The sequence below is a fragment of the Alternaria dauci genome, chromosome 7 (assembly GCF_042100115.1).
Source record: "Alternaria dauci strain A2016 chromosome 7, whole genome shotgun sequence".
NCBI classification, from domain to species: domain Eukaryota; kingdom Fungi; phylum Ascomycota; class Dothideomycetes; order Pleosporales; family Pleosporaceae; genus Alternaria; species Alternaria dauci.
This window is the reverse complement of record NC_091278.1, coordinates 1,050,646-1,076,339: the sequence shown is the minus strand read 5'-3', so window position 1 is coordinate 1,076,339 and position 25,694 is coordinate 1,050,646. Positions and strand designations below refer to the sequence as shown.

The window sequence follows — 25,694 nt, the reverse complement described above, 5'->3', positions numbered from 1 at the left end:
CATTCCAATCACCTCAAGTTGCGTTCAACTGATTGGAGGATCATGACGTGGCGCAACATGTACCCCAACCGCAAGCCGAAATTTCCGGTACTCAACAGTGGCATACCAGCATAGATCCACGTATCGACAGGCTTAGTGAATGTCGAGGACATGTACAAGCCTGGCGGTCCAGGATACCTTGGCTACCAGTCTTTCCAATCTCCACTAAACCCCATTGACGAGGATCATCTTCTTGTTGGGAAGAACTTTGGTAGCAAGATCCTGAGCGCAGCTGCCAAAGGCTTCATGACCGTCAAATCGGAGATCCTCACTGCCGATATGCTCACTGTCCAAGAAGTGCGGCAAGCGGAGCCAGGCGCCCGATACTGCAACGCATCCACTGTTCAGACTTTCATCGACAAGGCCCAGAACAGCGTGTTGGAGCTGAATAGCCAGCTGGCGAAACAGTCAAGAATCGCAAAGCAGAACGAGCAGTTGGTTTCCAACCGCGAGATGGTCATTATCGACTGTCAAGCGAAGATTTCCTAGCTTCAAGCCGAAAACGCGCGCCTCAAATCTCAGCTTGCGGCATCTCAAACCGCCCAATGCCCGTTTGAGGCTCTTATCAAGAAATACACCCGACCAGATGGACTGACGTTGCAAGCCGTCAATACTGTCGAAGAATGTCTGGGTCTCATAGTCAACAAGTCCGACATCGACGTCTTGGAAGCCTTGCTCATGACCATTTCTGAGCAACTACGCATCTTGATCAAGGATATCCCACAACAACGCTTGAATAAGGCCTTTGTTATGGGTGAGATGGCTGAGTGGTTCGAGAAGGACCGAAAACACATTCACAGTGTGATAGAAGAGGACCTCTTCCAACAGGCAAAGCTCGCAGCGGATACAACAGCAGACGAGCGCGGATTTCGACGTGGTCTCGCTGCCGGTCAAGCTGTTCACAGCGACAACCCCGTTTCCCGTTTACCCCGGCATGTCGAAAGCTACATTGAAGCCTGCGCTTACGACATCAACGAGAAGTGGAAACATGAGCACATGCGAATCGCTCGCGAGGTCGAAAAGGCTAACTGGGAGGCTGGCTTCGCCGCGGGCAAGGCGACATACCTCGAGCAGGCCCGCAGTTTCGGCTACGTCGAGGCCATGGCAGACCAACACGGCCCCTGGAACGCTGCGCACGCTCGCGTCGCCGGTGCCGTTCTTGCCACCACCTACGATCTGGATATTGATAAGTCACTATACGCGCCCGCGATACACCTGGTGAATGCAGTGGCAGATGGCAGCGAAGATAGCCAATTTGCAAAGGCCCTTGCGGAAGCTGCCAACGGTCCACCAATAAACTTGGGGTATCCCTACTTCCACCCGCAGCCCATCACCATCCCACAAGGTCTCAACCCCGATATTGAGAGATACTGGAAGGAGATCACCGAAGCCCAGCGTCACCGAGGCGAACGTCGAAAAGAACAACAAGCAACGGCTGTAGACGATACCGACACCAGCTTCAATGCAGGTCAGCCTACAGTTCCGAAGGCGACACCCGAAGACGAGCCTGGCAAACCCCCACTGGATGTGGCCGACTGTATTGTGCCAATTCCTGAAATGTATCAACCAGATCACGACGACTTCGGCCAGACCAGCCCTACTGGTCGCACAGATAATACCGAACCTGGCTCTCCGGCGCCTGATCCTTTTACGTGGAGAACGAATCCTCACTCTCCGCCACCTTCTGACACCATGTACGGCCTCCACGGAGCTAGCGGGTTTTCGCGTCGACATAAACCAAAATAATTGCCATCGAATGGCCTAGTCTGGGTTTCAGACAACACCTGCCTCTTCTCCTGGCCCATCGTTCGGTGATGGGTGAATGTTGTCCTCTCGCGTTTTTATTTTATTATACCCGGCTCATTGTTTAGTGAAAGGTCTTGTTCTTGCTTTAAATTCCTGGCCTCTTAAAGAGATGTATAGTGTACCGACCTTGTATGCTGATGAAAGGTATATCCTGTTAAAGAACAATTGATCGGGGAGTTCTATATGCTCGGCTGCCACTTACCTGACGGCCTCTTCTCCTTGTCGGTGATTACGATCGTCAAATTCAAGATATTGTCTTGTCTTCGCATCCCTTTACTTATGAATTCTCTCCGTGAAAGTGTAAAGTCGCTTTCAAGCTCCTGTTAAGAGGCCTACTGTATCGCGACAATCATTGGGTTGTGCTTTGGGGAGCGGTTGATTGGTTGCATGGCTTTTGTTTTTGCGAACTCTCTCATTCAAGAGAACCTGTTCCTTTAGATCGCTGAGAATTGAAAAAGTTGTGGTTCGGTCAAGCCGATATGCGCCATCGCAATACCATGGGTTGAAGTGGATCAGATGTGTCTTAACTTCGGTGGCGCCAACCAGTTTATGTAGAAGACTGTAGGATTCCTTCCCATCTAATCGCACTCAAGGAACTCCGCTCTCCGATTAATGCATATTAAACGAAGAACTAAAAATGTTTTACACAGCCGTGCCCCCTGACGTGTCGACTAGTGCTCGTGTCGCCACTATCGTCTGCGAACCACCTTTTCATGCTTATCCTCGATCCTTATTAGAATCACCCGGGATCTGATGCGTGTCAAGCAACCAGAATGCTGCCCGCTATTCACATTGGCCTTCTCTGCACTCGGGACAGTAGATGCATGCAATCTACACTTCGTACAAGCCACATCGACATCATTCCGCCGGGCCGTCGCTGTAGTTAAAACCCGCTACTAAGCCCGGCAAATGCTGCTATTACACGTCGACCCTATGAATACAATGTCGCTGGAATCAGTTACTCGCGTCGTCACTGCTTAAGCTTCGCACCCCGCATCAGGACCTTCAGCTGCGGCTGGGACTGTCAGCACAAGCTGGTTTTTGCCCCGAAAAACGAAAGCCAGTGGCTAATTCGCCTATGCACAGCCTACCAATTGCGCCTTTTCTGGAGAGTCTCAGCAGTAGTCCTCTGGCCGCACGGCTGAAGATTAGCGAGAGGCATGCGATCGTATCCATCCCTACGCTCGAACTTACGATTGCCCTTCAAACCTTAGGCTTGACCGGTCAAAGTTGCATGCAGTTTGCAGGACCTTCTCTCCAATAATGTTGAGGATGTGTCACTGAATGGTTTGCCTACATAGTCATCCTTACAGAGGATTGATCGATCAAGATCGACCTCATGTATACGCCGGACGTGCTCGAGCTCCGGGAACCAGCCGTGGAGATCTAGAATATCATGTGCACGAAGTGGAAGCTACATGACCCTATGCAGTGTATGTGTTGAGAAGCTGCTGCCTGTTGCATTTGTGCCATTGCGAGATCTTGGTCTTTCGATTAGTGGGAGAAACTTCTCGTTTCAGCTGCCAAGTTCGCATGTGAAATTGTTTACTTTTTTGGTCTGCGTGTTGACGTTCAGGGAAGGACATCGAGATCGTTGCCCACTTCTGCGCTGTTCGTTTGAAGTCTGTAACGTGATGATTCGATTTGAGTTTCTCAACTGCACAGCATGGTTGGCGAGACATGACGTTCAATGGCTTGAAGCTGTGCATATAATCTCTCATCAGGCAACTATAGTTCACAGTAATTGGTAGAAACTCGTGAGATGGTGTAAACAGAACCCTTGGATACACTGCGTTAATGGAGTTTGGACAGATTCGGGGCCAACAGTTCAGCCTGGCTTGTGGGCTGATCAGGACATGGCTTGATGTCCAGACTAGCCATACTAGAACAATCACTTCAGCTTTGCCGCAAATGGATGCTAGAATAGAACATGGTGATCAGGCATCAGTTCGAGAGAAATAGCTTAAATAGATGCTGGAGCACCGTGATCAAGACACTGCCGAATCAACCATTCTCCTCCTGCAATCATTAGAGAAGCATTTTGAATATTCGAAGCCTTCATTCTCCTGGTCCAAATTACATATTTCGTTTGCACAATGGCCCCTGAGAAGCAATGGATCGTTCGCTACAAGCACTATGTTTCCGAAGATTTGCAATCGAATCATGTCGCCGAAATCAAGAGGCTGACAGTGAACGATGCAGTACCATTCCACGCTGAGATAGATGAGAAAAAAAGTTTCTCAATCGGGAACGAGACTAAAGGCTATCTTGCCACATTTAATGAGGATACGAGGAAGGAGCTGGACGCCTTCCCTGAAGTATGTTTCTTTATAACAATGATCTTGTCACTATAAACTCACAAGTTCCAAGGTGTACGAGATCGAGGAACTTCAATACTACAAGCGTGTAAACCTCAGTCAGGAGAATCCTCCATGGGGTCTTGCCCGTTTGAGTAACAAGGGCCCTGTTGCTGATCGCGAGCCCGTGTATACCTACCGCACGGAAGCCAGCGGTGATGGAGTCACTGCGTACGTAATTGACACGGGCATCAACGACAACCATGTCGATTTCGAGGGGCGCGCTAGTAAAGGGCCAACATACGTTCAAGATGACCCCAATTCAGGCAATAATGATGTACATGGTCATGGTACACATGTTGCAGGGACGATTGGAGGCAAGACGTACGGAGTTGCCAAGAAAGTTGAGCTTGTCGGTATCAAAGTTTTCAATGACAAAACAGGCTCTGCTTCCACCATCGACATCATCAAAGCCCTTGAGTGGGTCGTCAAAAACGCCCCCATAGTCGATTCACAGAAGAAGGCTGTGGCAAACCTTAGCCTTGGAGGCCCGCCTAGTCCGGCCATGGATGCAGCCATTGCTTCCGCGGTCCGGCAAGGTATTGTCATTGTTGTAGCGGCTGGGAATGAGGGCGGTAATAATCTTCTATTCTTTTTTTTTTTTTGGTTCTAGGCTAATGAATACTTAGTGGATGCTGACAAGACTTCGCCGGCCCGTGAGCCACTCGCCATCACCGTCGGTGCAATTGATAAGTACGATCAGAAACCTGCATGGTCTAACCATGGTCGGAAGATCGACATCTTTGCACCGGGTGTAGATGTTCTGTCCGCTTGGGTTGCAGAAGATAAGAAGAAATCAACCAACGATGAGAAGTTAAGTATCAGTGGCACCTCCATGGGTATGTTGATGTTACTCTTGACTGGAATAACAGGAACTGTGACTAATCATTACTCTCTTCTAGCGTCTCCCCACGTTGCGGGTGTTGCTGCCTGTATTCTGAGTGATAAGACGCGGAAGGGTATTACGAATCCGCAGGACGTCATTGGTGCAATCCTCATTGACGCTGAGAAGGGCACCATTGGGAACCTACCTAGCACCATTAGATCCTCAACTCTCGCTGCCGTTGCGAAGATTTAGAACAAGGTTGGAGGTATAAGCTTGAGGAAGTCCATGATTTTTTGTTCTGTAATGAAAGTTTGCGTTTATACAATCTTCGTTGAACACTTTGTATCAGTGTGTGCGCTTGATGAAGATGTGCAGTGACCAACGAGTTGTAGCGCTCAACACCGACCATGGAGATCTTCAAAGGATACTCGACCGCTGTACCGACTACTAGGACAGACTTGGACCCATCTGAAGGCCCATCACCCGAGCATGCCATTGTCTACGCCGCGGGAATTGGTAGAGCATGTAAGAACCTTGGAAAGGTTATAGCCGAAACCCAACGACGTGCATATCCCAGAGCTAGGCATAAAGTTTGTTGCGATACTTCCGGCGAGCAAGAAGTATACGAGGGTATGTTGTGTGCAGATTAACCTGATGTGTACGAGCAAACAAGGAGCGACAGTAATAGCATGTAGCTTGCAAACATACCTCCTGCAGAGGTCTAGGAAGCATTTGATACACTGTTGGCGTACCTCATCGAGATCTGGACAATTCAATTCTCTAATGTGCAGTACGTCTCTTGATGGGAGCCTTCTTGCGTATAGAACATGTGGGTTTCGGAAGTCGTGAGTGGCTCGTCGGTCATGGGTCATCGCCAAACCATGGTTGAGCGGGTGGCAACCATCTGGACGATTCAATGAGCAGGACCCCTCTCATGATATGGACGCACTCACCTTTATACCGCCCGCTATCAAATAGCCACTGATACAGCTGTTGCGATTGTTGCGGTACACCCAGGTTTCTAGAAAGCCATACATAATTCAGGCCCGGTAAACACGACTCACTAGAGGAAAGCTAATCAAGGCCTTCTCTCTCTCGGCCAGCAAAAGTTCCGATTACACAGTCGACCCTAATAATACAGACACCAATCCACAGCAGCAGCACACTACTCCGCCTTGGCCGCAGCAATCTTCAAAATCTCCTCGACGCTCTTCCTCGCATTCTTCGGGTCCTTGGCAACAGACTGCCATATCTCACCGTGCTTGGGTTCCGCCATTGCCGCCTTGGACAGCGTATCCTGCTTCTTCTCCTCTGTGCCGTGCTGCTCAAGGAACTTGTAGTACCACACCCACGCATCGCCGTAGTCGCTGTCAAGCGTGACGGCCTTGACGAACCACGTGGCCGCCTTATCGAGACGTCGCTCCGACCAGAAGATGCGCGCGACGACGACGAACAGCAGCGGGTCCTTTTCCACTTTCTTGATGGCCTCGAGTGCTCGCGGCTTGCGCTGCGTGCGGCCTTCTAGGTGCATAATCTTTTCTGCCCACAAGAGTCCCGAGTTGGGACACTGTTGCAGAGCGCCGGCCATTAGCTGTTGGGCTGCGCTCGTGTTGTTCTGGCGACGCTCGAGACGGACTTGCTCGAGAAGGATCTCTTCGCTCTTCGGGTTCTGCTGCCGGCCTCGGTCCAAGGTGGATCTAGCCTTGACAACTGCTCCTTGCTTGACCTGCAGTCGGGAAAGGAGAATGTACAGGACTGGAGCTTTCGGTGCCGCACGGGTACCAATGTTGAATGCCTCGTGAGCTTCTGGTAACTTTGATAGCTGCTCGTAGACCTGACCCTTGATGGCGTGCAACTTCCAGCTACCCGGCCAGTTTTGCAGACCCTGGTTGCAGATGTCGATGGCTGTCTCGTAGTTTTCCAGTTGGCGTTCTAGCACGGCAGACTTCATGTAGATGCGATCGGTAGCAGCTGATTCACGTGCCACTTGGAGGAAGCTGCGGGCCTGCTCGTAGTTGCCTGCGTCAACCTCAAAGTCAACAGCGCGGGTGTACAGTATTTCGTTGCCTGGAAGAGCCTCGAAACTTCTGCCGAGCACCTGGCGAGCACCTTCAGGGTTCCCTGACTGCCACATCTCTCGAGCGTATTGGAGCCACAAGGACTCTGAGTTTGGACAAGCGTTTACGGCGCGTTCCAGGACACTGAGTAGGGTATCTGTTGTACCGTGATGCTTTTCGAGGTCAGTGGACGCGTGCCAAACTGTTGTACTGTACGGGAAGACAGCGACGGCAAATCCGAGGATTGCCCTGGCTGTCTCCGGCTTGTTCCGGTTGAGCACGCTCCTGGCATCTTCTAACCAAACATCCCGGCGTTCGTCGTCTTCGTCAAGGCCCCAGCCCACAGTCGCCTTTATGATCGCAGCAGCCGTGCCAGTGTCGCCTTGTTCCTCACAAATCTCCGCTTGGGTGATCCATTCTTCACGTTTGATCATAGCGTTCTCCTTGATCAGCGACTTGACAGCGCGGGTCATGATCATGTCCAACATGTCGACCTTGCCCAACTCTTCTTGCAGCCTGCAGGCATGAATCCAGATTGCCCAGCTAGTGGGAATGGCTTTGCGAGCCTTGTTGAGAATCTGCTGCGCGTCTTCCGGTTTGGACACTCTGGCGAATGAGATCCACAACTCCTCGGAAAGGGGTACGGTTTCCGTCGCTTTGGCAAACAGCAAGCGGACTGCATCCAGCTCTTCCGTGTCGTTGATCAGGGTCTTCCACAATTCGACACTCTGGGGGTTGTGGTCTAGAGCTTGACGTGTAACCTTTTTCCTGGCCGCTGGTGTTTGTTCGAGATCGATCGCAGCTTGCCACAGTTTTACTGCCTTGGTGTTTTGCTTGATACCATTGGCGGCGATGATTTTGGCGTTGTGGATGTTGTCGCGATTCAGCCTGATCGCTTCCTCCCAGACGACGACAGATCGTGGACATAGTTCGCATCCTCGGGCAATGACCTTTTTGGCGGTGTGGATCTTTCCAGCTACCTCTTCGAGACGTGCCAGCGCAACGTAACCGGGACCGTTGTGGACGTTGGTTTTGACCGCCGACTCCAGCAGCACACGTGCGCGGTTGATATCCTCGACTGGAACTTCCTCGCCCATAGCTTCCTTCTTGCTCAACGCAGTCATGTATCCTTTTGGGTCTACGGACGTCGAGGTACCAGAAGTTGTAGTAGTTTGCGTGCCAGGCGCACTGGCTGCCGAGTCGAGGCGTACTGTCAAGGCAGAGAGTTGCGCAGCTCCGATACTGGCAAGGTTCGTTGTCATGCCGTCTGCGTCGCCTGACGATATCGTGGTATCAAGCTCGCCACTCTTGGATGCCGCAGCCAGAACGCTGTCCGGAACGGCGTACGACCTTGAATTTGCCAGTCGAGCTTCACGTGCGCGCTTCGCTTTGCCGGTCATATCTCCAACCTCGGGCAGCGCTGCCCACTCTTCCTCGGAGACGCCGCCGAGGGCTCGTTTCAGATCGGCGAATTGCAGCTGGATCTTGGGGTTGTTTCGTTCGTATTCTTCTCGTTCTTGTTGCTCACGAGCTTCCCTAGGGCGGACACAATCGGTATCTGTTCGTGGAAACAAACACGATGAATACTTCGATAACAAAGCTAGAGGGGAGGGGCATGGGGTAAAGAAATGAGGAAACTAACCTTCTTGCTCGGCGACGCTTGTCCATCTTCTCGTCGACTTCTTGGTATATGCGGTCCGCCTCGTCATCGTCCTTGTCGTAGTTCATGCCGCTTGAGAAAAGGCCGACTTCGTTGTCGGGATCTTGAAACCGGTCTTCCTCTTCGTCCCTCTCCTCCTCCTTCTTTTCGGTGACACCGTAAGCCGAGGGAGCTGCCTGGCCTAGCGAAGCCGCACGCTTTGCCAGCATCTCTTTCATCTGCTCCTCGGACGGACCCTCACGGGCGGGACCCAGATCGCTTCGGGTTGTGAAGCCCGTGGCTCCTCTACCGAGACCAGCCACATAGTTCTCGGGCGCGGGCATGGAAAGAAAGTCGCGTCGACTCATCTTGGTGGTAGTTCCGGAGGTGTTGGCGAAAGGTGCTGGTGGTAGCCTCGGGCTGGAGCGCGGCGCAAGCTGCGCAGAGTATTGGAACAATTGACCGGAACGCGATTCGGCGGTCTCTTGAGTGAGGTATACAAAGTGGACTTGCGGTCGCGATTTGCGGGTTCGCTGTGAAATGGGGTAGCAAGGTGGGTGGTGTTGAGGCTGAGGCGGAGGTGGCGTGATAGGGTAGTCGCGACTTCGATAATAATTTGAGCTAGGCAATCGCGTGTCACGTGCAATGAGATGTGAGCGCGCTAACCCAAAAGGTGAGTTTGCGACGGGCACCTGGATCATTGCAGGCAAGAGACGTACACAGTTCTAAGTAGTTCATCTGGCTCCGTATACTGGGCTGACTAAAGGAGTTGTTCGATTGCTAACATGTTCCGACTGAATTCACTGTATTGTCCACACGTATACTCGATTTCAACCGCGTACATTTCGCATTCTGGGCATTGAGTGCCCCGTCACGTCGTTAGTCCAATCGGAATCCACCTAGCAGTTACTAAGCCATCTCACGTCTGCGCAGGTGTCTTCCCGTGCGGGGATTGAAGAGCGTATTGGGGTGACATTGGCGGCAATGGAGGGACTGGCTCCTCTGGCGTCATGTCACCTCTCAAGTTCTTTCCACTTCATTCAGTTAGCATACGCACGAGCCAATGTTATCGTGAAACACACCTCTTTGTTTTCCTCAATTTCCCTCCGAGCCACTTCTTGAAACTCTTGCTCGAGGAAGGCCGCTCCTGCTCTTTAGTGCGGGTGGTGTCCGACTGTACTATGCTGCTCCTGTGGCTCGACGCACTAATGGCGCTGGCGTCCGGGGTTATGTCGTCGTCTTCCTCCAGCGGCGGCGCCCATCTCTCGACATCGCCATTCACTACTACGAACCAACCCAATTTTTCTCCCGGTGCAACCTTGTCCCTCAGTTCCGCAATGGCGGCCCACTGGTCGTCTCCCAGGCCAGCCCCCCTCATCTCTTCCACGTCGACTCCCAGCTTGATCTCGTGCACAATGTCGCACACATATGCGTACGGCTGGTCCTTGACGGTGAGATCTTCAGGGTCGTATTGCTCGATGAAGCGTAGATCGGGCAGCTTGGCCATTTGTTCTGGCCATTGTTCCTTGAAGTTCTGCATCAAGCAAGCCGTAGTAGCGGGGGCCATGAGCCATTCTGGAGCGGCATCGTCGAGGTTCTGCAGGATAATGTGGATGCGGATCTGTGCGCGCGGCCATCGAAAACCGTGTACGAGCCAGGTGGGCATGTTGACGTGCTTTGCGTATCAATTCTCCGTTTCGGAGGTGGAGTGCCGTGGAAGGTGGTCGATGCAAAGAAGAAGCAACACACAACGGTAATTTAAAGGGGTTGATACGTGGACGCAAGCATTGGGGTGGTGGGCGAGGCCTTTAACAGACTTCTGTTTGCAGGTTGTACATGGTCATGGACGTTGTGTTATGTATGCCGGGAGCGCGTATCGAGAGCTAACGTAGAGGTCTAGACGACTGCAGCAGTGTGGCTGGGAACCTTCGTCCTGTGGCCAAGTGCACGCTAGGAAAAAGCAACAGGTGAATCGATACGACGGTTCCCACGGGCAGACAGGATCAGAGGGCACTATTGAAGGCTATGCCAATAGCACTGCGGGGAGGAGAGAGCTGCGATGAGGCAGCTGAGGGTGATGTGCGCTTGGCCCCCCGCTCGACGCTAATGCAAGGTCGCTCCCGTTCGCGTCGACGGGTGCCACTGCTCGACTCCGCGCCCGACGTCGCTGGGTCGAAGGTTAAGAAGCCTGCGCTTCCCATGGCGTGTGCCAGCAACAACAAACAACCCGCTCTGGTCTCGTCATCCCGACGCGTTCCACCATGCCTCTGTGAGTCGTTCTCCGATGCCGCGCTTTGCACATTCGAGGGTGAACTAATGACTGTATAGACATCTGCTCGGCAAGAAATCATGGAATGTGTACAACTCGGACAACATAGCCCGCGTCAAGGCTGACGAGGCTGCCGCTGCTGCCCGTGAGGCCGCCGAGGAGCAGCGCACGCAAGAGCTCGATGCCGAACGACGTGCCGCCATCCTTCGAGGTCGGACGCCCCCGCCTTTGCCAGACAGACAACCCGCCAAGACGGCAGAGTCGAGGCGCGCGGGACAATCAGATGAACGCGGACACGTCCGGAAAAGGAGGAAGCTGGCCGGGGAAGACGACACCGATCTGGACATACGCATGGCCAAGTCCATCACGGCACGGCCGGGGGACGACGATACGGACGCCAGAGTCTTGAAGCTGCGGAGCACTGCGAGCGATGCCCCATTGCAAGACCATGCCGGTCACATTGACTTGTTCCCGGTAAACATGAAAGACGCCCTCAAGCGTGAGAGAAACGCGGAAGCAGAAAAGGAAAAGCGCAACAAGGAAAAGGCCTCCCAAGACCAATTCACGATGCGCTTCTCCAGTGCTGCAGGAAGGGATGGCATCAGCCGACCCTGGTACGCTGCTGTCCAGTCGCCTAAGCAGAGCGGCCAGGACAAGAAGGAAGCGTCCATCTTCGAGGGCTTCGTAAACAAGGACGTCTGGGGAAACGAAGATCCGCGCCGCAAAGAGAGAGAACAGGCCCGCATTTCCACAAGCGATCCCTTTGCGTTCATGCAAAAGGCACAGGCACAATTGAAAAAGTCCAAGCAGGACAGGAAGCAATGGGCCGAGGAGCGCAGTCGTGAATTGATGGAGCTACGGTCAGCACAGGAACGTGAGGACAGACGGAGTCGACATCTCAAGAGGAAGAGGCGAGATGTGGACGATAGCGAGCACGGCACTCCTAAAAAGGACAGTGCATCGTCGCGCCACAAGCATCGCCACACAAGTCCAAGCCACAGCCGTGACAAGCTTGAGCCTAGGACTTCCAACCGTAGCCGTGACAGGCACGAGCATCGGTCTTCGCATCGCAGCGACGAGCGACGGGCTCACAGCAAACATAGAGAGCGCGGTGGAGATCGTCACAGTCATCGTCATCAGCGGACCGAAGACCTTGAGATGGCTTTTATATGAGAGTGAAGATGCTCGTTACTACTAATTCTACGTCCAAATGGAGTATTCTTCCCAACAACCAGATTCTCCAATCACTGCTCTTCTCCGTTTGCACATCACGTAAGGAGCGTTCACGTGACGTCGCGCCGCATCACCGCCCTGCCCGTTTGCTCGCCGTCCAAAATACTGTCTGATCTGTCGCTCGCTTTTCCTACTACCCAACAATCGAACTGGCACATCCGAAAATCTTCCACGGCGAGTACGTCTCTTCGCCTTCCCTTGCTATGGCACTATCCTCGACTCGTCTGACCAGCCCTCTAGTACGACACGAGTCACCATGTCCTCCCCGGCTATCGCCTCGACCGCCATCGCCGACACCAACATTACGTGCCAAATTACCTTTCCAGTTGAAAAACCCCAACATCTCTCTCTCATCACTCTCGGTACTACCTATGACGAGCAAATCATCCTGGTCGACTGCTGCCACCTGCCTTCAACGACGCCATTCCCCGTCGGCCCACCGGCCTGCCTGGCGATGGCTCTGTGCGACGTCAAGTCATGCTCCTCGGACGATCCCACGTACGCCTGCATTATGCGTTTGCGAGACGAGTGGAAGGTTCCGGGCCCCCTTAGTTGTGAAGTGGCGCTTTCTCAGTGTGACAAAGGAGCCGAGTTCTGTGAGAGCACTGAGGGAATGGAAGCAGAAGATGATTGGGCTGCGGGCGGTAACGGCAGCGTCCAAGTGAGTGGCGGTAGGATGCAACTGGAAGACAAGGTGACGGGTCGAATCTTATGGGCCGTTGTTGCGATTGCGGGACTGGTAGAGGTCTTGAGCTGGATCGGTGCGAGTTGAATGATTCCAAGGGGCCTGAGATGAGGATCACACGTGTGCGAGATCTCTATGGGCACCATACGGATGTAAATACTCCATAAATCACTAGCAGGGGCATTGGTCGAATGGTTGGCAACGCGTGCCTTAACCAACATCCTACAAGACGAGACTGGACACGCCGAGAGAAGCCAGCATACCCAATCAACAAAATTTACGCTTGCGAGGTGCTTGTCTACTACCCCGGAAAATGTGAGAGAATCGCGGGTGAACCCAACATGTTGAAAGATCCTGATACACGAGCTTGATATTATCAGCTACCTCCTTCGTGAGACCTGAAGAAACAGAGCAGAATAACCGTCCGTTTCATCATTCCCGTGCCCGCCTTGTAATTCCACATGGGCGTAATTGGGCAAGATGCATTCCAGTGCGTATCAGCTGCCATCTATTCCTTCTTTTCACTCGCGTTTGCACCAATCTCAACATCCGTCCTCGCCCAATATTTACTCAGATCTCCAACCGGCGGACAAACCGACCATCGCATCTCTGCAGCCATGATAACGAAGAGCATGTACCATCCCAATACAGCCACAATGAATAGAAGCGCCCCGCCAGCCTGCCAAGCATCAGCAACGTTTCTGAACACGTTCAAAATCAGCTTACCTTTTGCAACCGTAACGCCTTGTCGAATTCCCCGCTGCCCAATGCCCAGTAAGCGCCGCTCAATACCCAGACGGCGATTGTCGCGAACCCAAAGATGCCAGCAAACACCATGTTGATTCTGATGGTGAATAGAAAGAATGTGGCTAACGCGAAGCCCCAAACAATGAGATACAAAGCAATGGCAGCATTCATCTCTTTACTCACAGCCCCTGCTGCTGCATCGCCAGTGGCCGAGTACGCTGTCGCAAGCTCCAGTGTAGGCAATTGCAGCAATCCAAAGGATAACCAAAAGACGGAGAAGAGACCGCAGACCATCATCGAGAAGAATTGCGCTTGTATCCAGAGGAAAATCGTCGCGAGGGTTAGAAGGAGCGGTCCGGTGAAGAAGAATATTCCACTAAGCAACACTCAGTACAACGTTCGAGACCGGCGTCCACGCAGTGGATGGGGATAGACACTTACGCGACAGCCTGGAGGCCAGAAGCACCACCCCAGCCCATCAAAACCATGGAAAAGGTAAAAGTCGAGATGACGAACCTGTATACGGTACTTTAGTGTCGTTATCTCTTCAAAGACGCAATGACCCCATCTTACCCCAGGAACCCTAACGGTGTCGCATTAGCATATTGACCCACGTGCTGGCTCGCATTCGGTGTCTTGGGCGCAAGATACAACTTCTCGAACAGCTCTGGACTGAGCGAGATATTCGTCGAAGCGTGCGTGAGTCGCGCCTCTTTGTCGATGCGCTCAAATTCCTTTTCACTCATGTCATGCACCGGATGTGCCGTCGTAGTTGTTGCCATGGCTGCCACAATGGTCGTCGGTGTTGCTGGAAATCCAAAAGCACTGGTGTTAGATGGTGACGATGACCTTGCGGCGCGAGGCCAGGGCGCTTTGTACTTATCAACTCGAAGCGCACCCTGTCGTCCAACCCTCCCGGGGTCTTCTTCTTCTCCACATGCTCTCCCGTGGTGGGGTGCGTCGTCCAAGAACGCCTGCGTCTTGGAGTTGAGTAACCCGCATCACGACATGCCTGACAATGCGCTCGTTCCGTACTCCGTATACTAGACTTTCGACTTTTCATTCGTCGAGTAAAGCCGGCACGGCTCAGCCACTCCTTCTTACTGGCTGGATGTATGTTCAATGGTGCCGAGAAGCCACCAGTGCCAATGATTACTGTTAAACCAGAAGACGATAGTCAGGATGCTCAATCGTTCAATACTGTGCTGCAGGTCGAGCTTCCCCGCTCGCTTTCTGGCCGGCAATTTCTAGATGCATGGTGATTGGTTCGCATTGGGTTTACTTCCGTGCCGTACGTGCCCCCTGCTTGGAAGAGGTCAGCAAGACCCAATCCAACGTTCGATGGCCGGGACAAGACCGGTCACTTGGCATGAGACATGGATCGAAATGCGAGGTGCGAAGGATGTGTTATTGGAATATATACATCGAAGGTATGAGGAGTGTCAGAAGTATTTACAGGTGGTTCTTCAAACAAGATATAAATCGAGCCACGACAAGGTATGTATCAGAAGGGAAACGGAAATACAAAACAGGGTTGAAGGAGAGTGAGAAAGGACTGTGCGAACTAAGAAAGGCGGAGCTTCTCCAAGTACACAACGCGGGAAGTTTAATCGGTCGCATCGTCCTTGAGGGTTAATTCCGACACTGCTAACCATCACAGTCACTGCCAAAAGAGAACATCCCAAGGAACAGTCTAGTCCAATCTGAACGTCGAACTGCCCTCAATGAGAGGAGGCCAGCGCTTCTTGAGGCCAGAGTCGTCTTGAGGCCACACGTCTGTTGTGCCGGCCTTGTAACTATCCCATTTGTTGCAGGTGCCAAACCACTCAGAGCCGGCAGCGGGTAGGTTGATGGATTGCCTGCGCTCAAGAAACTGGACGCTAAGACCCATGCCGACATGGAAGGCGATATGGCAGTGCATCAGCCACTAGAGAAGAGCAGTCAGCAGTTGCCAAGGCAGCGCGGCGGACCAGAGGTCCATTGATTATAGGATACCCGAACAGTTTTCTTCAGGGATTGGGATAGAGGGAGATAAACTTACGGCGCCTGGATTATCTGTGGGGTACGCAAGAACAAGCCAACCGTTCCTCTTGAGCTGAGTAACATCACGACGCGGAGGGTTGGTGAAACGGAGCTGGCTAAAGTGGGTGTTGACGTTGAATTGTCCATCGCCTGCGCCCAGAACGTAGCTGTCGTGTCCGTGGAGATGAATAGGGTGAGCGAGAGGCGGTGCACCAGCTGCTTGCTGTACTACCCAATACGTCCAGGTAGATGCTGATGTTGATGGTACCTCTACGACGTTATATGACTGAGGGAAACTGTTGTTGCCTTTCGCGAGGTACTCGAGGGTCGGCTCTCCGGGATCAATGATCATCGATGTGCCATTTATAGTCCAGAGTACTGTGTTGCCGTTGGCTGCCACTGGTCCGAAAGCAACAGGAAGGTTCTTGGCTTGGGCGGCGAAGGTTGTGCTGGGGACGTTCTTTGCGATCTTTGGGCTAGTGACTGGATCCACACATTCTGTGAAAGGGATAGCTGGGGCGGTTGAGGTAGGATCGGCAACAGTCTGGCCTTGGTACGTGAAGACAGCACGTCCCTCACGAAAGTTCCGCGATTGACAAAGTCCGTCTGCGACAGCTCGGAACCAGTAGTTTCCAGCCGTTTGGTTGGCAGTGATGATCACGTCGTAACGTTGGCCGATGCCAATCTGAAGATGAGTGGTGTTGTATGGGTTGATAGGGACAAAGTCCGTCGCGATGACCTGGAAAGGGTGACCGTCAAGGTTTACCAGCATGTTTGTGTCAACTGCGGTGTTGACAAGTCGAAGACGGTAGCGTTTGCCTGCTTGGATTGTCACATTGTTCCATGCGCCCCCTCCTGCTGCGTTCTTAGCGGTCCCGTTGATCAAGATATTGTCACCGACTGGTGGGCCCAATCCGGCCTGGCCATTCTGGAATGCGATGGAGGCTGCTTGGTACGCGGTCTGGTAGTACCAGTCGGTGATTGGCATGACCCCAAGATCAACGTCGTAATTCGCGGTAGCGGGTCCATTCACAATGACGGTTCCGACGACTCCGTCTCCATACTGATGCGAAAAATGGGAGTGGTACCTAAACATAGGTGCACGAGGTCAGTAATCGTACCATATGTGGTTCATACATGGAAATGACTTACCATGTCGTGCCGTACTCAGTAGCCTGAAACTCATAAGTCTTGAAGTCGCCAGGTGCCAACGCACACTCGGTGATTCCATTGACGCCGTCCTGGGTGTTCTTGTTGAGCATGCGAAAGCCATGCCAGTGTATGGAAGTTCCATTAGACTGGAGCATGTTGCGAACGGTTACTCTGATCGTGTCGCCCCAGTTGGCGACAATCGTGGGTCCTGGGTACCTTCCATTGATCAACATGCAAACCCTGGATCCCGCGCCATCAGGATTGCAAGTCGTGTTCTCGATGCGTAGGTTGTACGAGCGGATCACACCAGTGTTAGGCCAGGACGTGTACATGTCCGTCGAAGAAGTGAACCCTTGAGCCCAACAATGCCGGGTGGTAGCAGTGTGGCCGACATTGACACACGTAGCTGGGGACTGACGTTCCTCGAGGCCATCCCGTTTTGGCGTGAAAGGGGCAAGGTCGGCGAACTCAGCAGGAATTGCTGCTGCAGAGGCACCTGGAGTTAGAAGCCCCAGCAGGGCAGCACCAAGGATGGAAATGAACTTCATCCTTGCTGGATGGGATGGAAGTCAACGAATGTGGAGATTTGGAACCTGAAGAAAAGAGAAGAAAGTATGATGCTTGGATGACTGCTCGAAGTACTGCTGGAAAATCATGAAGCAGAAAGGCCGTACTTATAACCGTTCTCATAATGATGGCTTGCATCCTCAGCTCAGATGGTCATTCTACATGCGGTGGGTTCTGAAGATGCCGTGGCGCAATACAGCACGCCTTCCTCTCTGACCCATTAACTGCCAAGCGAATAGTATAGCTCCAGGATAAGCCAAACGGAGATTTCATGTTCGGAGATCGTATTCATAGAAGTTTGGCGCTTGAAAATGGATATGGGCAGAGGGTGATGTAGATGCATGACCACCCAATCCTACACAAACACAGTCAGCGCGGACTTTGACCACTCGGTCCAGACTTCGGAGTATCGCGTCTGACTCCAGAAGCGAACAGCGCAGACAACCTCGTGAGCAGCAGTGTTTCTCCGCATGGCGACATCCTTGGCGGATTTGGGCTTGAGGCTCGCGAGGTGGCTTACACGAGTTTCGCAGCCACTCCGCCCATCTCAATTTGGATTCAAGGCCCATGCAGCCTCAATTAGGGTGCAGTGTATTTGCCATAACGTCGTCTTACATGATTGAAAGGCGTACCCATCAAATCTGACGTGTGGCGCAGCCGGAGAGCATGGCCCACAGATCGCGCACACGACCAAAGTTGTCAGAAAGCAGACACTGGGTCGAGCGACGCCATGTTAACTGAACGAGCTGTGGATGAGTATGCGATCAGGCTCATGTGAATTGCTGGAAACATCGGTGTACAAATGACTAGGCACCCAAGCTGATCGAATCGCTCCAGCTGACAGTGAGATCGCAGGAATGAGGAAGCGAAGTTATGTGATGACTAATAACTGGTTGTCCGCGTGGCGCTATTGCACATCGATTGCGAGCTTAGATATTTTGCACCTGCGTTGTCAATCCAACGGTCTCGCGACGTGCTCTTTAGCCTTTCATCGGCTGGGGGACGCTGCGAAGCACATGTGTCATCAGTGAATGCAACCTTCCTCATACCAGCGGTCGCAACAGGTATCGAGATCGTCTTGTTTGTTGTTGAGTAGTAAGGCCAACAAATCGCTTTCGCGTCCAGGTGTTGTGAAGCGTGTCAGGCCGTCTTTTCAGATCGTGTTTTCGGCGTTCGGACGCGGCAAAGGTAGTCGCGCTTGACCAGTCTCACAAAAGAATAGAAGAATGGCTGTAGGCACCCAAGCCAGCTATTGGAGGTTTTGATTGAATCGATAATGCGAAGTCCGTAGAGCACGCGGACAGCAATCGTAAGCGACTCGTAAAACTTGACATCGGACACTGTGCCCAACGTAAAAAGACCAAAGACCATCGATGCTTGCTGGGTCCTGGCACTTCTCCATGTGACTTTGTAGAATTAACTTGGTCGATGGCCATCGTCTGGCTGGAAACCTGGTGCTGGCAAGTCATACCCGTTTTCCGAAAAGCCGGGCGCGACTGTCGTGCCCACCAACGTCCAATCTCCCAGACTAGTCGCCCGCTGCCACTGTCCTTTGTCTACGATGACTTGTGGAATTTGGTTTCTGAAGATATCGCTGCCTAGAGTCTGCTGTTGGGTTGCTGTACCGTTATTCCACGACAGCTCCAACCTCATGGGCGCGCCAGCATAGTAGTGCCAGATTTCGACGGCATCGGTGACGCGGTGCCAGTAGGACGGGCCGGCTTGACCCTCGAGGAGATAGTAGATGGCGGTCGAGTATGAGCGATTGCCACTACGTCCCGCGTCTTCAAATGTCTGTCGGTAATAGCCCTTTTCGGGATTTGGCTCCAGTCCAAGCTTGGCGATGACGTCTTGCGCGCCGGTACCTTCGTGACAAGATGCAGATACCCCAAGCAACAAGATTGCGAAGTAAGACAGTGCGAGCTTGTTCATGTTTGCGAATGTGTCCTAGTTTGGGAGGGTTGGCGGGTCAAGGGCACAGCCCGAGGCGTCTTGTGAAGCAAGTAAGCGCGTCCGGGCGCTCAGCTATCGCCCTGTCGCTTCCGGCTTACTGGGCACCATCGTCATTCATTTCCACACTCCTGGATAAACCACCACCTTGGTCTCACGATGCTGAATATCCACAGCGAGGCAACGATGAAGCTGAAGAGGAGGCGTCTCTTCGCGCCGGGCTGATCCGCACTTCCGAAATACGACCGAGACCGATAAAGAGGACTACCCTCACCCAGGCTCTTATCGCGCGTCCATGTTGTGCACCGCGAGCTCCGCGTATCATTCGCTCCACCCACTCACCACGATGCGAAAATGGGGATCGATTGCCGTTATCGCCGTAGCTTCGTTGCGTGAAGATCCGATGGCGGAGCGCCTTTCTGCAGTAATTCAGCAGGCCGAGCACATCATTGCTGTGGATCGCGGCAGCGGGTCGCATCTACCCTACATCGGCACTCCCCGGCACCTCATGATTGCTTCTTGAGTCGACATTCTTTGCTGGCTCTTATCCTCGTCTGCAGTGGATTCGTCTGGTTAAAACGACGCGCCGCAATGTTCTTTCGATCCGCGTTGACATATGGGCTGGCGATTGTGTCGGCCTTGACACTGGTCGAGTCGACAACAGAGCCGGAAACTAAGAACTTGTTTGTGGACGCGGACCTCTTCGAGGCGATTGAGTGAGTGGTTCTATCAAATAAGGCTTTGAAGCCTAGCTAACGCCGCAATAGTGACACCGCCGCTTTGCTCCTCGCATGTACATTGCCAAACACGAACCTCCTCGCCGTGAACGTAAACGTCAACTCGACATACTCAGCATTTGCTGCGTCCGCAATCGTGAGTCATTATGGCTACAGCACCATACCGATTGGACTGCAAAGACCCTTTACGAACATAACATCTCCCGAGCCATTCGGAAACGAGTATGCAAGCAAAGTGGGTGCTGAGTTCTCCGGCGGTTCAGTGCCCTTCGGACAGGTCAACAAGACCTGGGACCCAGTAGAGCTATATCGCAAGACACTGGCCGAGGCGAAGAACAACAGTGTGACCATCGTGTCACTTGGCTTCATGGGATCGTTGTCTGGCCTCCTCAATACCACCGGTGATGCATACTCGTCGCTCGATGGATACGGGCTCGTGAAAGCAAAAGTGAAGGAACTTGTCGTCATGGGCGGCGGATACCTACCAGAACGGTCTCTCGATCAAGAGTACAATTTTGCTATCCAAAATGCGCCCCATGTAGTCAACACTTGGCCTGACTGTGTTCCTATGACCTTTCTTGGTTCAGAAGTGGGCGTCGAGGTGTCCTCGGGTACGCGTTTCACCGTTTGTGGACCACCCAACGATCCAGTCAAATCGGCCTGGGAATGGTACGGGTCTTACAACAAACCAGAATACTCGTGGGACTTTTTGACCATGGTCTATGCAGGCAGGGGTCTCGGCAAATGGTTCGAGTACGGCAACAACAATGGGTACAACTACCTATTTCCGAACGGCACTAATTTCTGGGTGGAGGATGAACGCAGAACTAGCCAGCATTACCTGAAGCTCAAGATTTCAAACGAAACAGTCGCCCAGGAAATGGACAACTTGCTACTGCGCGGCGCGTGGGTACACGCTAACTTGGACTAAAGCCTCGCACTATGGAAGGAAGGGTTCCCTGAGCTCGACGTTTACTTTAAGCTTCCAGGCTGCTGCAATTGTTTACGCGGCCGTTTCATGGCGATCTGGCCCTATCGTCTCCAGGTTTGAGGTCCGTAGAGTAGCGATGCAAGGCTTGTACAATGCGATCCGTGGTCTGCTGACTATTTTTATCACCGACGCGTCTTTGTTGCTGCGACCCCTCTTTAGTTATATGAAAAGCGCCGATAGACTCAGGTCGAGTCATCCACACCGGTTCACTGTGCGATCATTGGATCACTAATTGCAGCCCACTCACAGCCCTCGGTGGAGTTGAGGATGCTACTTTCGTTAGTCAATTTCTGCAATACGCTGACAGCCTCAAGGTCGAGATCGGAACTAGATGCCGACTGTCGACAAGTCGGGTTGCCTATTCTGGTAAAAATGCTCCTGCCAAGTGCGGATTCCGCTTGACGCCAAGGTCTTCTCGCGGCGGCGTAGTTGTTCATCACGACGGTGTTTCCTCGACGGTTTGTCCGACAAAGGTTAATTGGTTGGAATACTTCGCAGTCTTTAGGCGAGCAACGACGATACTTCATGTGCTTTCTTGGCCGCCCCGAAGCCGTTGTTGCGCTCCATTGCCAAGTATAATTTTAGCTTCCGCCGAGATGCCAACACCCGCATGTGTCCACAATGACATAGTCCCAGACATGTCTTGTTGGATCAACACACAACTTCATGTCTTGGTACGGCCGCCCCTTGCCTGATCTCGATGTACAGTTACATGCGCCAAACGTGCAGGATGGTGTGGAGAATCCATGGGGATTGTCACTCCAGAGAAAACCCGACCCGCTCTTTGATGGAGAGAAAAGTGGATGTGAGTTGTGCCTTGAGGATCCTATATAACGAGACCCATCATGGTTTGCAGACGCGTGGTCGTGTGTCTCCCACTCATCCATTTTGCGATCAGGTTTCTCCACTTGATCCAGGAATTCCGACCTAGGTTTGATATCCGGTTCTAGCCATCACCATGTCTCGGCCCAAGCCCGACATTGAGGCTACAGAGCCTACCTTCTCATCGTCGGGTAGCAGCAAGTCCAACTTTGGTACTTCCCAGCACCACGAACATACCGTACCTGGTCAGCCACGACAAGCTTCCGTAGCCGCAAAGCTTCGGAATCCATTGGCAGGTCTTAGCGAGGAACAGGTCATAGCCGATGTAGACGCGTGGTGCGTTGAGAAGGGCCTGCAGGCAGATCAGGACGCGTTTCGCAAGGGCGCGCTCATTGCTCGTGTTGGGCAAAGAGATGATGGCTTCGAATACGTCGATCAACTATCGGCGGAAGAGAAAGACTGGTTACGGCACGAGATTAACCATCGGTGGTCGCAGCCATTCATGCTGTACTTCTTGGTCGTGCTTTGTGCCGGCTCTGCTATCGTACAGGGTATGGATCAGACGGCCGTCAATGGTGCTCAGGTTCGTCATATTGCTGCTTCCCATGCCGTTATCTCACATCGTTGACCATTCAACAGGGATTCTACTTCCAAGAATTCAACATTGGAGAAGACGAGGTCTGGCTTCGAGGTCTGCTTAACGGAGCCCCGTATCTCTGCTCTTGTCTCATCGGTTGCTGGTCCAATGCGCCACTGAACAAATATTTCGGACGTCGCGGCACCATCTTCATCTCCTGCATCATCTCCTTCATTACCGGTATCTGGATGGCAGCTGCCGATAGCTGTAAGTACCGTTATCCAAACTACATGATAACTCCAGATTGATGTTCGAGCTAGGGCCAAATCTCCTTGTGGCGCGCTTCATGCTCGGCTTCGCGGTTGGCGCAAAGTCATCCACGACTCCCGTCTACGCAGCTGAGTCTGCCCCCAAGACAATTCGCGGAGCCCTCACCATGATGTGGCAAATGTGGACAGCTTTCGGCATTATGCTAGGCTTCATTGTCTCCGTCGCCTTTCAGAATGTAACGATCATTGGTGGGCAGTACTCTCCATGGAGGTGGATGTTGGCCTCCACCAGCATCCCTCCAATGATTGTCTGCATTCAAGTATACTTCTGTCCAGAATCACCGCGCTGGTAAGTTATTACTCATAATGAAGCCGCTCGAATGCAAGCTGATGAGAGCCAAAGGTACATGGAGAAGGGCAAGTTCGACAAAGCCTTCCAGGCCCTTTGCCGACTACGCAAGCACAAGATACAGGCTGCGCGCGACATGTACTACGCTTATAAGCTTCTCGAGATTGAAACAGCAGAGCGGGAGGGCAGGAATGCTTGGAGGGAATTCTTTCTCGTCCGCCGCAATCGCCGCGCCGCACAAAGTGCGTTCTTCGTCATGTTTATGCAACAATTCTGCGGAGTCAACGTACGTACTATGCAACCTGTTCTGAGTCGCAACACCAGTCACTGACAGCATTACCAGGTCATTGCCTACTATAGTACCGCTATCTTCGAGGAAGCTGGCTTCTCGACATCTGAAGCCCTGCTTACATCCATGGGTACTGGCATAACAAATTTCCTCTTCGCGATTCCGGCAATTTACACGATTGATACCTTTGGAAGAAGGAATCTACTGCTCACCACATTCCCGCTCATGGGTCTTTGTCTCCTTTGGTGCGGATTCTCCTTCTACCTACCTACAGACCCCGATGGCACACCGAGTCAGCAGCGTCTTGGTTCAATCGCCGCTGCCATCTACACATTCATGGCTGTCTACTCACCTGGTGAGGGCCCAGTGCCCTTCACATACTCAGCCGAAGCATTCCCGCTTCATCTGCGCGACATTGGCATGTCTTTTGCTACTGCAGTATGCTGGGGTTTCAACTTCATACTGTCCCTTACCTGGCCCGCCCTCAGCGCTGCGTTCACACCAACCGGAGCGTTCTGTTGGTATGCAGCTTGGAACTTTTTTGGTTTCTTTTACGCATACTTCTTCCTGCCGGAGACCAAGGCTCTCACCCTCGAAGAACTCGATACTGTTTTCGACGTGGGCAACCGCCAGTTCTCGGCTTACTACACTAAGAAGTTGCCGTGGTACCTGAAGAAACACGTTCTACGTCAAGATGTCGCGCCAATGGAGCCGCTTTTTGACCTGTATGGGACAGACTCTCGTGCTGACTACGTTAATGAGCCTGTAGGTGGTGGCGGCGGTGGAGCTGGTGCGGTGGAAGACAAGAATATTGTGGAGAAGGACGAGGTGACTAAGATGTGAACGTCTTGTAGATCTAAGCCTGTAAAGGCGGAACTAGTTCATGATGTCACTCAGGTAGTGTCCAAAAGCATTGACCCAAACTCCGATTCTCTGATTCCTCGTAAGAACATCATTACACCTAGGTCTTCAAACGCCTCTTGTGCATTGTAGCTTGTGCCTTCGTGTTCAGCCGCGCAGAGTAAATCACCCTAGGACCTAACACCAGCACTAGGTACCGCAATAGTCCGCATTCATCCCACGGGACATACAGGATATCTTGAATCCTTACGGGATATTATTAGAATACTCATATGCAATAAGAGCACTACTCGGCTCTACTAGCTGCTTCATTGGTAGAGTGAATGTTGATTTATGCATCACTTGGTGCCAGTCTCACCCATACTACGATATCTCGGCGAGAACGTCCATCAAGACGCGAGTGTCCACTCGACAGCCTTCTAAAGGCGTGGTGCTGAATTGATATCCAACCCGTAGCTTGAGATCCAGGTCTGTGGCGCTGTAACCCTTGTGGTTGCTTTCGAGGACGAGTTGAAAGGCTGTTGTACAGAGAGTTGTTGTGGATGATGCGAGTCCTAGTGGAGTGGTGCTATCGTTCGAATATATGGCAAGATGGTCATGCGGCTGCGCGAAGAGATTTGGTGTTCCAAAGCTGTCTGAGGTAGTCGTGGGTTCCGTTGGTAAGTTGATGAGATCCCAGGGTAAAGTTGCGTCTGATGGGGTCAAGCATTCCGATGAACGTCGTGTTGCTGGACAGTGGGCCACCACGTTGGTGGTTTGTAAGAGAGGATCTGGGCGTGCTTGTACTTGTTCGGCCAACTGCGATACGGACTGTCGCAACGAGAAAGGCGTTTCACTAGTCCCCTTGAAGCTCTGCTGATCTTGTGCCCATGTTGAAGCAAGTTGTGCAGCCCTGCTATGAGCTTCGAGGAATTTGTCATCTAGGCCTAGAGAGTGTAACAGCCGTTTGAGCGTATCAAGCTCCTTTGCAAGTTCTTCAACTCTTGATACGATGGGATTTCCATCATGCCCGCTTTCATACTGCTGAATTCTTGTTTCGAGCTCCGTGATGTACTCTTTCCGTCGAGCGCGGGAGCGCCGCTGGTTGTTGCGAACACGCTCCGCGTTTGTAAGCTACCCAAAGGGTCAGCGAGCGACTGAGTAGATGACAGAGGACTGGCACCTTTGCATCGACCGTTTTGCCTGCCATGCTCGACCACGTAATAGTATCCTGGTGATGGTGCTAGTGCATTCAGGATCGAGGCCAAGTACTAGACTACACGGCGTTGTCGCGCTAAGACACGCAGAGCTGACCACCGACGTCACCACTCGGCTCGCCTTGTAGCTCACATTCTACCGGTACCACGCGAATCAGCAAAGCGTACCGCAAGAGTGTAAAGTCGCTTTTTCGGGCTCCTGGGAGGCCTACTGTGTGGCGATAATCATTGGTTTTGAGCTTTGGGGAACGGTT

General features: G+C 52.5%; 9 protein-coding genes across 9 annotated transcripts; 5 read left to right on the top strand and 4 right to left on the bottom strand.

Annotated features, from left to right (window-relative positions):
• Window positions 1-150: 150 nt before the first annotated feature.
• ACET3X_007522 (uncharacterized protein) lies at window positions 151-1,785 on the top strand (the record flags this gene model as incomplete). The annotated part of the gene is made up of 2 exons (XM_069453678.1): window positions 151-495; window positions 562-1,785. 2 exons carry the CDS (start codon window positions 151-153, stop codon window positions 1,783-1,785), a joined length of 1,569 nt encoding a protein of 522 aa, XP_069304685.1.
• Window positions 1,786-3,831: 2,046 nt separating this feature from the next.
• ACET3X_007521 (uncharacterized protein) lies at window positions 3,832-5,359 on the top strand. The gene is made up of 4 exons (XM_069453677.1): window positions 3,832-4,163; window positions 4,216-4,777; window positions 4,832-5,041; window positions 5,105-5,359. Exons 1-4 carry the CDS (start codon window positions 3,942-3,944, stop codon window positions 5,278-5,280), a joined length of 1,170 nt encoding a protein of 389 aa, XP_069304684.1. The 5' UTR covers window positions 3,832-3,941; the 3' UTR covers window positions 5,281-5,359.
• An 834-nt stretch (window positions 5,360-6,193) lies between these two features.
• On the bottom strand, window positions 6,194-10,390 carry ACET3X_007520 (uncharacterized protein; the record flags this gene model as incomplete). Its single annotated transcript, XM_069453676.1, has 4 exons — window positions 6,194-8,621; window positions 8,728-9,345; window positions 9,648-9,758; window positions 9,807-10,390. 4 exons carry the CDS (start codon window positions 10,388-10,390, stop codon window positions 6,194-6,196), a joined length of 3,741 nt encoding a protein of 1,246 aa, XP_069304683.1.
• Window positions 10,391-10,985: 595 nt separating this feature from the next.
• ACET3X_007519 (uncharacterized protein) lies at window positions 10,986-12,166 on the top strand (the record flags this gene model as incomplete). Its single annotated transcript, XM_069453673.1, has 2 exons — window positions 10,986-10,993; window positions 11,053-12,166. 2 exons carry the CDS (start codon window positions 10,986-10,988, stop codon window positions 12,164-12,166), a joined length of 1,122 nt encoding a protein of 373 aa, XP_069304682.1.
• Window positions 12,167-13,419: 1,253 nt separating this feature from the next.
• ACET3X_007518 (uncharacterized protein) lies at window positions 13,420-14,440 on the bottom strand (the record flags this gene model as incomplete). The annotated part of the gene is made up of 4 exons (XM_069453672.1): window positions 13,420-13,590; window positions 13,638-14,034; window positions 14,100-14,174; window positions 14,232-14,440. The coding sequence occupies 4 exons, from the start codon at window positions 14,438-14,440 to the stop codon at window positions 13,420-13,422; spliced, it is 852 nt and encodes a 283-aa protein (XP_069304681.1).
• A 911-nt stretch (window positions 14,441-15,351) lies between these two features.
• On the bottom strand, window positions 15,352-17,380 carry ACET3X_007517 (uncharacterized protein; the record flags this gene model as incomplete). The annotated part of the gene is made up of 3 exons (XM_069453671.1): window positions 15,352-15,585; window positions 15,700-16,768; window positions 16,833-17,380. 3 exons carry the CDS (start codon window positions 17,378-17,380, stop codon window positions 15,352-15,354), a joined length of 1,851 nt encoding a protein of 616 aa, XP_069304680.1.
• Window positions 17,381-18,815: 1,435 nt separating this feature from the next.
• On the bottom strand, window positions 18,816-19,331 carry ACET3X_007516 (uncharacterized protein; the record flags this gene model as incomplete). Its single annotated transcript, XM_069453670.1, has 1 exon — window positions 18,816-19,331. One exon carries the CDS (start codon window positions 19,329-19,331, stop codon window positions 18,816-18,818), a length of 516 nt encoding a protein of 171 aa, XP_069304679.1.
• A 609-nt stretch (window positions 19,332-19,940) lies between these two features.
• Window positions 19,941-21,017, top strand: ACET3X_007515 (uncharacterized protein; the record flags this gene model as incomplete). Its single annotated transcript, XM_069453669.1, has 2 exons — window positions 19,941-20,065; window positions 20,117-21,017. The coding sequence occupies 2 exons, from the start codon at window positions 19,941-19,943 to the stop codon at window positions 21,015-21,017; spliced, it is 1,026 nt and encodes a 341-aa protein (XP_069304678.1).
• A 1,018-nt stretch (window positions 21,018-22,035) lies between these two features.
• On the top strand, window positions 22,036-24,226 carry ACET3X_007514 (uncharacterized protein; the record flags this gene model as incomplete). The annotated part of the gene is made up of 5 exons (XM_069453668.1): window positions 22,036-22,482; window positions 22,539-22,743; window positions 22,797-23,094; window positions 23,149-23,380; window positions 23,438-24,226. The coding sequence occupies 5 exons, from the start codon at window positions 22,036-22,038 to the stop codon at window positions 24,224-24,226; spliced, it is 1,971 nt and encodes a 656-aa protein (XP_069304677.1).
• Window positions 24,227-25,694: the final 1,468 nt, after the last annotated feature.